Genomic DNA, 10699 nt, shown 5'->3' on the forward strand with positions numbered 1-10699 from the left:
GCGAGGCCCGGCCCGGGCGCGGCCGCGCAGGGCAGGCCCGGGGGGGGCCCCTCACGTGGGCGCCGCCGGGGCCCGGAGCCCTCTGGCAGGGCCGGACGGGCCCTCCCGCTGTCCCCGAGGGTCCCCCAGCCCGTTCCCGCTGCCGGAGGGCGCCGGGGCCCGGCCTGGAGAGGGAGGCCCTGCCCGGGGCTGAGTTGTCAAAGGCGGCCCTGCCGAGGAGGCGGCCGGGCCCCGCTGGGCCCTCACTGGGCAGCGCCGCTGTTGGTGCTGCTGCTCCCCTTCTCCCCCACGCGGAAAGGAAAAGCAGAAACAGCGAGGGGAAGGGAACGACAGGGTTTTAGCGGGGGAAGGGAAGCATGAGCTGCTCTTGTACGTCTTCGTGAAGAGCATCTAATGCTATCGCCACGTGTGTGCCTTTTACAAACAGCAGCTACACCTGGAGCATTAGCTTCCCCTTGAGTGTTGCAGGGATTTTAGCACCACGGTAACTCAGGTTATTCATCCGCTCCGTGATGGTTACGTACGTCGGGTTATCCCACCATTGTTTAGGAGGTATGTGGTGGCAGGGATCGCAGAAGCTGGAAATGGCCATCTTGTGGAATCCTTGTTGAAGGCTGCTGTCACTCCAGAGCAGTCAGGACATCTTGTACAGTGGAAACTCTAATATTTTAATTACTATGTAACTACTTAGCTAAAAATTTAGACCGACAAATGTTAAAAGTAGGCAAAAAAAATCTAGATCTGGATAGGGCACTTGAAATAGCCATATAGAGAACAAACACAGGAAAATCTCCATAAGTCTGAATATTTCATTCACTGTACTCAGAGACAGTAACACATGCTTTTTCCTCCTCCCTCTTTTAATTTAGGCAAAGGAGGTAAAAACAGGCGACGAGGTAAGAATGAGAATGAATCAGAAAAAAGAGAACTGGTGTTCAAAGAAGATGGGCAAGGTGAGTTTTTAACTATAGTATGGCAGTGTCATTGTTTTCAGTCACATACTATAAATGACATATAATGGAAGTTGATACACAAAACATCTGGATGACTGAGAAAGGTGAAGTTACTGTTATTGAGTGAAGAGAGATGTTCTTATTGGGGCTGTATTTGAATTCTAAATGACATATTGAGTGTAGGAGAAAGTAGGAAAAGGGAAATTTTAAATAGCTCCACAATTTAAGGATGAAGCTTGCCTCTCCTTGACCTCACTGCGATGCTCTGTGTAAAACAGCACATAAGCATTCCCTAGAAACCCCTTGAGTAGCTTTTGGTGAGGGGCTGTGAGCAGCTGGTTTAGCAGATGTGGCCAATAATTGTTTCTGGGATGCACAGTCTGTTCTATACTGTGATGTCTCTCGAATCCTTCAATGAGCTCCCGGAGTCTGACCTGGCAGAACCATTCAGCTCACTGGTCTGTCCCCTCATGGTTTGGCTCATTTCAGTTGGCTCCTGGGCTGGGAAGTCTAGCAACTATTAAAACAGGAGCAATAGGTAGGTCCTTGCTAGGCTGTTGTCAGGTGAAGGAAGCTATGGGAGTGGAGATGATTACATTTCCCCCTGGCCTGCCTTTTGGTGACAGTGAGCTCACCTCCCTTTTGACTTGCCCTGTCTCGTGTGTGGTTGCTCACATAATCTGAGTACTTTCCTAGTGACCAATTAATCAGTTGGTTTGTCAGAAACATGGGAAAAGTCCTGACTGATATCACTGTAAAAGAAGTGACAGTGAACGAATTTCTGATATTCTGTGATGGCTGTAAGCAAAAAAGGAGTTGATTTTGATGCACCTACAGAACTTAAAATCCTTTTCAACTCCCAAGCAAAATCTACTCGAATTATTCTCAGTTATGAATAGTCTCATGTGTTTTGTTGGACTGTCTGACTTGTGCTAAGAAAAGGGTTTAGAATTTTGAGATACAGCTCTGGCTAATAGAGAGGGTTTTTTTCTTAGCAATTTTGGGTGGTCAGTTAATGTTATCTTTGTAACTTACAAACATCATTATCATAATAATAATAATATTATAAGTTTTATTCCTTATAGTTAAATGGTAATACATTATGCTGCAAACTTTAATAATGTGTGTGAAGGTCTCCAGTTGTAATTTCTGGAACTTGGTGAGGGAGGAGATGAAATACATGTTGAGAGATTGAGGGTAGGTACTGGAGATGTACTTCATAGGTTTCAGCTGAAGTCTGGCAGTTGTCAGCAGCGAGATTTTTGTCAGGACAGGTGCTGTGATGCTGTCATAAACTTTCAAACTCTGAGTGTGACTCAATAGCTACGAAAATTATCTGTAAGTAAGCATTTCAGAGGGAACAAAAGCATGGATCCAACCAGAATGAGTAGTATTTGAAAATATTGATATTAACAGTAATACAAAAACTGTGATACATTCAGCAGCCTGTGTGGCTGCTCAAAGCTGCCCTCAGCTGTTCATGTTTTGACAAAAATTTTGGTTACAATGGCAAAAGCTATTGGATGCATCATGAAGCTGGAGTTGCTTAGAAGTTTTGCTCTGTGGCACTTTGGGATGGGGTTTAGTGGTAGACTCAGCAGTGCTGGGTTAAGGGTTGGACTTGCTGATCTTACAAGTCTTTTCTGACCTAAACAATTCTATGTTTTTTATGTTACCATCTCTTTTAGAATATGCCCAGGTGATCAAGATGTTAGGCAATGGAAGACTGGAGGCATTATGTTTTGATGGTGTGAAGAGGTTATGTCATATTAGAGGGAAGCTAAGAAAAAAGGTAATTCTGAAGCATTGCAATAGAAAACAGTGACTTCATGCATGTTATGTAATTCTTAAAACTTACATACATAGCTCATTACAAAAGTTAATATTTCTAATGCACTTAATACCTTAAATATATTTTTTTGATAGTAAACTAGTTTCTGTTTCTCTTACCAGCACAAGAGTAAGCAGTGTTTGGCTTTTGGGTGAAGCTGGTAGTTGAAGGGCTGCCTTTGGATGTGTGTATTTCAGGGGAGGGGGCTTTGGCTGCTTATGAAATGCTAGTTTTTGTATTCTAGAAATTTATATGTATATAAAATAATAAAAAGCTGCCTAATTTTAGATGGAGAACTTGATGACTATTTAAAAACCCATGTTCTGTCTCATACTAGATCAGCACTTTGCTTAGCAGCAGAACTTCTATAACATGAAGATTGACACCCAACATAAAATAATACAGGTGTAAGAGACTTGTCCCAAGCCACCTTTTTTGTGTGCTATTTCCCAAGACCAGTAAGAATCAGGATTTGAGACTCCACTTAGTTTGGTCTGTGGGGGAACTGAATAATTACCATCTTCACACAAGATGATCTCTGAGTAGTTCAATAAGGGCAGTTCAGGAATGTTTCTTTATAGTTTCCCACGGGCACCTCAGATGCCATCATTTCATTGTCCACTTCAACAGCTCCCAAAATACTTCTGTGCAAAGCTGATCAGCAAAGATTTGTACCTTTGGGGCAGTCAGGTGTATGTGTTTGTGTTCTTAGCTTTGCCATCTGGGGATGGTGTCCCCTCTGCCCCTTGTCAGATGTTACAGCTTCCTGTCCTCTGCTGCTGTGTGGTACAGAGAAGGTCCCCTCAGTCTGTTCCCAATGAAAACAGACATTCACTGTCTTCATTCTGGATTGTTCCACCTGTCTGGTTTTTGGAGACCATTGAATGCACATATCTTGGTATCAGTGTGAGCAGTGCTACCACTGCCTGCAATAAACTGTTGAAGGTGGAGAATGTGCATAAATAAACACTAAGTGCTGCAGAATTAATTTCTTGCTACAGAAAGCATAATTTATCTATTCCTCATGTCTAAAAGAAAGGAAATCTCAACTGAAAATGTGTTTGATCTCCAAAAAAATCAGCTCCAAAAGCTGATGTGGGATAGAACCATCTTGTGCATTTAAATTAGCATGTCCTGTTTTGCAGACTTTTGATTAACACACTTTCTAGAAACAGTTGTGTTCATTTGCTTCTGCTCTTCACTGTGCTTGTCCATCACCCCCTTCATCAGGTTTTGCTTTAAGTTTTCCCCTTGTGTAGCTCCATTCACAGAGTGGTGGCTTGATGCATTAATTCTGCTTTCTCAGAAGTTGAGGCTTAGTAACCACCCTGTTGGCCAGAAGCTCTTCAAAGAAGTTTGATTTATCTTGTAATAGCTCCATAACATGTAAAATAATGTAACAATGAGTATTTTATGACCTCAGTTTTGCTGTTAAAATATGAAATTGGATATTTCCAGCTTACTGGTTACAAAGTGAGGGTGGTGGCTGTAGTGATGTTTCGTGTGTCTCAGCAAACATAAATGTACTGCTTGTTTCTTGTGTTGCACAACAGAGGTTGAATTTCTGTAACCTGATGTATGTTTTCTCGTTCAGGTTTGGATAAATACATCTGATATTATATTGATTGGCTTAAGAGACTACCAGGTAAAAATTCAGTGTAATTTGCCAATACAGAGTGTCTTATAAGCAGCTTTATTTAATGTTAAACTGCAGCAGGTGTTGTGAGGAAATTCCTGTCTAACTTTGGATTTGTATTTAGTTATGCTAAATCATGACTTTTAGTTTCCTTGTATTACAGAAAGATTGTAATGAGTAGACAAATTCTGGTTCAACTTGTTCTTCTAAATTGCACCCTGAGACTTTGTGAGTGGAGGTGCTTATTGTCATCAGGCTTGACCTTATTTTTTTTAGATGTAGCTGTTTGATGCTTGGATCCTGTGATATAAAGGGAGATTGGGTCAAACATTAAACATTTTATTGTGATAATTATAATTTTTGGTAATCAGAATTTTGGAACCTTGATGTTTAGGCTTTTACCTTAAGAGATAAATTGGACAGTGGAGTAGCATAATTCTACCTAATATAAATAGTAATAGAAAACAGTTGTCAGATTTTCATTAGGTAAATGCCCTTCATGAATGTTAGTGTTGTGTCTTCAGCTGAAATAAATCCTACTTCTGAAATGTGCATTACAGTTGTAAAACATTATAAGACACTGTCATTTACTGTATGTATTAAAGTACTTAAAGCTAGGAATTTTTCGGTTTGACACTTTCTGATTGACCTCTGAAGAAAGGTTGATTTCAAAGGCATGAATCTGAACTTCTCAAATTGTCAAATTCTCAGAAGTTCTCAGTTGTCTCAAATTCTCTTCTTGTTGACCAGAGAAGTTGTGGAGCACCACCCCTGGCAGTGTCCAAGGCCAGGTTGGATGGGACATTGAGCAACCTGGTCTAGTGGAAGGTGTGCCTGCCCATGTCAGGGGTGTTGGAACTAGGTGATCTTTAAGGCCCCTTCCAACCCAAACCATTCTATGAGTTTATAAATTACTTTTAATAGGAGAAAATTAAGTTACCGCCCAGAAGAAATGAAAATATTCCACAAATGAGGACTTTCTGCTTAACATTTAAAGAAACTGGAGGGGAAGGAGGAACAAGATATTCTTCTATAAATAATATAGGTGTTACTCCTCTGTAAATTGGAGTTGTTGTAAGTAACATAGTCTGCTGAGGTTAATAGATTTATTTTTGCTTCATAGATGACTAATGAATTCTAATAAATTCTTTTATAGGATAACAAGGCTGATGTTATTCTAAAGTACAACGCAGATGAAGCCAGAAGTCTGAAAGCATATGGGGAGCTTCCAGAACATGGTAAGAACCTTTTCACTTCAAATTGGAAGTTCATATTGGACAAGAGTATTCAGTCTGTCTAGTGTCAGTGCACTCCTGAGCTTCTCTAAATTCCTTTTTAGCCAAAATCAATGAAACAGACACATTTGGTCCTGGAGATGATGATGAAATCCAGTTTGATGATATTGGGGATGATGATGAAGATATTGATGATGTAAGTAGTAAATGTGCATTTTGTATCATATGCTTGAAACTGTCATCTTTGACAATAAGCTGTTGTTCCTTGGTTTATAGCCATTGGTGTTTAGAATAGGGACAGCTTCAGGAAGTGGTGAGGTGAATTGCAGCTTTCTGTTCTCTCTCCTCTCCTACAGTCATTGCTTAGTTGACCTCTAAGCACATAGTATACTCAGTGACATGCTGTTAAAACACACATGGAGAGCAATCTTCTCATTACCCTGAAGATGCCTAAAGGAAAATCAAAGTTGTTTGACCCCCAAATTCCTCTGTAGGTTTAACAACCTTACTGTCTAATAAGAACTGCAGAAATAATCGAGGCATTTGTGTTTTTTAAAAAAACAAAGGCTTTAGTTCTCTGTTTTTGTTTACGTAAAAATTATAAAAAACTGCATTTTAATAGTTTCTAAAGTTAACCATAATCCTGAGTTTACAGATTGTCATAATCACTTGTGTTACTGCTTATCACTTCATAGTAACTGGCCATGCACACTCTGAAATTATAGTAGTAAAATTGCTATAATTCAGATTTTATAGTAAATTGCAGAAGTAGGATCTGCTGTGCAGTGTTTTCTAAGATGATGCACTTTATTTACATTTGAGAGATGAATGTGTGCAAGGTCAGCTGGCTGAGAAGATAAGTAGTAACTTACTGAGCCACTGAGTTAATTGGATAGACTGTTCTAAGTATATTATTATGTTTTAATTCTTCATCTTTTTAGTCCTCTCTCTCTGAGTTGATAATATGCCTAATTCTTTTAAAATACTTACATTATTTTGACTTTTTTGAGGTTCTCAGTTTATGATGCATTAGAACAAATATTTTAAAACTATCAAAATCATCAGACATTTGACCTGCCAGTGACTGAGCTTACTGAAGATTTAGCTCACTGAAGCAAGAAAAACTTTCTAGTATTGCATGCTTTTAATAATGAAACTGTTGTAAGGCATCAAAGTGATAGGTCTATAGGACAAATTTGCAAACTAATGGATCTGTGTGTGGAATAACATATTTAAGTGAGCAGCTATAATTGGTTTTAAGCTTTTGTCAGCTATGCAAATAATATTAATATCATGCTTTAAGAAAGGAAAAGATGTAAAGACAAAATGTGTCAGCCTGGTATTCCTGGGATGAAGTGCAGATTCCAAGGTCATAGTTCAGGTGAAAAACTCTGTGGAACCTTTTCTTTGTTTTTTTATGTCATAAGAATGATTAGAAGGTCAGTTCAGGGAATTGACCCTCAAACTTGGTTTTATTTTTGTTTTTGAGAATCATAGGCTAATTTGTGACTGTACTGTTGATGCATAACTGTATTGCAGATACTGTGGTTGTGCAGAATGGTTCACCTGCATGACCAGAGTGTTGTCACAGGGCTGTGGGGACATAAGTGGAGAGTGATTGTTCACATGTTAAGAAAACAGGGTATGAGCTGAGGCAAAACCACAGTGTACTAAGTTCAGGGAGACTCCTGTTGAACTGTAAAGGTAACTTAAAGAGTTGCTTGATGAAAAATGCACTTGCATTAAATACATGGTGTGGTGTTTTTGCTTTTCAGATCTAATTTGGAACAGAGGTTTACATTCCGACTTTTTTCCTCCAAGGATTGTTCTACATTGATACTTCAATTATTTTTTGGGTGAAGTCCCTTACTTTTAAGAAGACTGAAAATTCTCAGTAAAGAGTGTAGTTTGTTACATCAAAAGGATTTATTTTCAATGTTTGTTTTAAAGTATTTATATTTCTTTAGAAATGGATAATGCTGGATTATCACAAAGGTTCAGTGACACACCACAAATATTTTGTCTCTTCACCAATTAGAGCTTTTACCTCTGGATGTAAGTGACATACAGTGACATGGGCTGTAAAAGACTGCATTTTCCCCTCTTCTGCTTTCATCACTACAATTCCAGTTAAACTTGTATTTTGAAATAAAAAATGTTTACCCTGTAATTATCATTAAAGACAAATACCCAGTTCAGATTAGTATCAAATCATACTATGCAGTGTCTGTCCTTATACCCCTTGCCTTGATGTTACCTTTAAAAAAGATTTTGATAATATAAAAGGAAGGCAGAAATCTGCATTTAAACTCACAATGCTTGATCAATCTGCTTTTCATGTCTAGTAGCATGCTGCTATTTTTATACTGATTTTGATAATTAAAAACACTCATTATTTCAAAGGTGTAAATTTTCCACGGTGGAGGGAGGGGTAGGGGAGGAGGAAAGATAAAAAGTGAGCAGCATCTCAAAATTCGCAGTTTTTGGGAACTGCGGCTCGTGCCGAGGCCGAGCTGTAGTTGCAGACGATGAACACTGGGTGGCACCCGACTGACGAGCGAGACACGAATGCGAAACGTTCGCAGTCGGGTTTGTACTGAAAAATACGTAAAACAGGTTTCCCCCAAAGTGAATGCCTAACATTCTTGATATGGTAAACATGTAGAATATTTTTACATTATATAAAAGGTTATGTTAAGAGTAGAGTTTTATTTTAATCTGAAATTCCATACATTGTAAGGTGCAACATAAAAGCTTATGTGAATGTTGAGTAACAATATAAATGAGAAAATAAATCTGTGTCAAAAGTAGGAAGAGAATCTTTTCATCCAGAATAAATCACTGAAGCAAACTACTGGAAAGATTCTTCTCCACCTTCAGACTGGAGGAATCAGTTGAGAAACTGAATAAAGACTAACATCATCATGCAAATATTATTTTGTGGTAGCCTTAGTTTCTTTGTCTTCAATTATGTATTTAACAACTTTGAAAGCAGGCTAATGGAAAACTTCCTTTTGTGCCATAAAGATCTGATTCTTGACACTTGTATTCCTTATACAGTCTTTTTGGTATGATGTAAAGTGACTACCCCAATAGATAAAAACAAAATGGCTTTAAATACGGAGTGGCCTCATTGCTTTACATGATTTTTAAAGAGATTTAAACATGCAGAGCTTTTGCGAAAATGTCTTCCCTTTTACTTTTTTCTTTCATTATAGTGTCTATTTTCCTAACATGGATCTGGTATCTTACACTAGGAATAACATTTTCTTAGTAATAAGTAATTTTGCCAAATGTTTCATGGATTTTAAATATTTGTTGTAAAATCTTGCTGAATACGGAGGAAAAGATTGTACCAGTACAGGATTCTTACTCCACTGATCTTTAAGTATCAGTTTATTGTCTTTGTATGCCTATCAGGTTCACTTGGGAAGGAACACAAATGCTGTAATGTTCCAAGATGAGGCTTGTAAACCATTCCCACACTCATTGGTTTCCTTAACGTATTAAGCAGGCTTTTAACCTCTGAAAATGGTTAAAAGCTCTCAAAACTGATGTTGAGATCGAAGTGCAGAAGGTATCTGTTGTTCCAGTTGTACTAGTGGAAAGGTTAATGATTGAATTGCAGTGAATGTGTACTGAAGATACAGATATTGTTGAAATTATACTTGCCAAAACCAATCTTGTGTGTGTGGGAAGAATGCAAAGTGCATGGTCAGTGCTAAGGAGCAACACACGTATGTGCTGCTGCTGTAGGGAACCATCTCTTGTGTTAGCGACAGTTCGGTACCAGAGTCCTCCGGTGTGACAGAGACTTCAGCTGTGGGTCAGAGATGAAACTCTGTTCCTGTAGAATTGGTTATGGTTTGTCCTGAGGTTCCTCCCAATCTTTATTGCTCCCAGGCTCATGTCTGGCCCAACCTAAACTTTGCAGGTTTTAAGGAAATTTCCTATTTAACTGGTGATTTCGTATCAGTGCTCTGGCTCAACACCATCTGGTTTCTGCTTACGTGCTGGGCTTTGTTGCCTCCTTGAGTACACTTGGTCATCTTGTTTCTTCATCCACTGCTAAAGCTCCCTTCATAGTCCAGTCTAGGCAACCTTTTATTGTCCCTCTTACCGCTTTTTTTTGTGGGGTTGAAAAACAGTTTGTACAAGTAGCTGTCTTTCCCACATCTCCAAGCAGACAACAGTGGTAGAACAGCAGCTGCAAGGTAGCGGATTGCAAAATCGCTGACTCTAAAACCATGAAAGGTGCTCCATCTGTAAGAGTATTTCCTAGATACATTTTCAATAATTCTTGTTTAACTTTGGGAACTGCTGCTGGCTTTTCAAGTATAGTGCAAAATTGAAAGTAGAGATTCAAAAATTATTCTCTTGCAGCCAAAGTATAAACTTTGTGTTGGCTGTTTCCTGTCGCAGTCCGAATAGGGAAGAGGGGACAGGACACCAGGAAGGGTGCAAAGCAGACTTCTTTATTCAGGCGTGTGCTCGATTCTTAAACCTTCCCGCCAGGGAAAAAGGGGCAGAACAAAGGGTGGGCTATCAGACAGACAAGCAGGGGAGCAAATCACAATAGGGCACAGGCAAAAGGGGGAGGAGGAAGCCTGGGCATGTGCAGTTGTGCACTGTGTAGCATGGATACAGTGAAACCACATAATAACAGTAAAGTCCATATGAAAGTCCTGCCATTTGCTGTATGCTTTTCTCCATGCCTGGAACTGTTCCCATCCTGAATCTTGCTTCTCTACAGTTTCCCACTTTGAGGTTTTCTCTGTGGTTAACATTTTGAAAAATTATTTTAATTCATTGTTCTAAATCTTCTTTGTCTCTTTACCTTGTGGTAGGGGCAGCCTTGCATTTTCTTGGACAGCCCTAATGTTTTTCCATGCTAATCCTTAGCAGATACAGTCCAGATACAGTAACTGAAAAAAATAAATGATTAAACAAAAGAAACAACCTCTCTGCTTCTGCAAGAGGAGGAGTTAGTAGCCCATGATTGTTGAGCTCTGTACCCTTTACTTGTTACTGCTGATACTTGTGT

The 10699-nt window shown here is 39.3% G+C and overlaps 1 protein-coding gene across 1 annotated transcript; it reads left to right on the forward strand.

Annotated features, from left to right (window-relative positions):
- The first annotated feature begins 439 nt into the window (after positions 1-439).
- On the forward strand, positions 440-8773 carry EIF1AX (eukaryotic translation initiation factor 1A X-linked). The gene is made up of 7 exons (XM_027641188.1): positions 440-552; positions 870-953; positions 2642-2745; positions 4379-4429; positions 5577-5658; positions 5760-5851; positions 7431-8773. Exons 1-7 carry the CDS (start codon positions 513-515, stop codon positions 7434-7436), a joined length of 459 nt encoding a protein of 152 aa, XP_027496989.1. The 5' UTR covers positions 440-512; the 3' UTR covers positions 7437-8773.
- Positions 8774-10699: the final 1926 nt, after the last annotated feature.

The sequence above is a fragment of the Corapipo altera genome, unplaced genomic scaffold, assembly GCF_003945725.1.
Source record: "Corapipo altera isolate COAL_440 unplaced genomic scaffold, ASM394572v1 0, whole genome shotgun sequence".
Classification (NCBI taxonomy): domain Eukaryota; kingdom Metazoa; phylum Chordata; class Aves; order Passeriformes; family Pipridae; genus Corapipo; species Corapipo altera.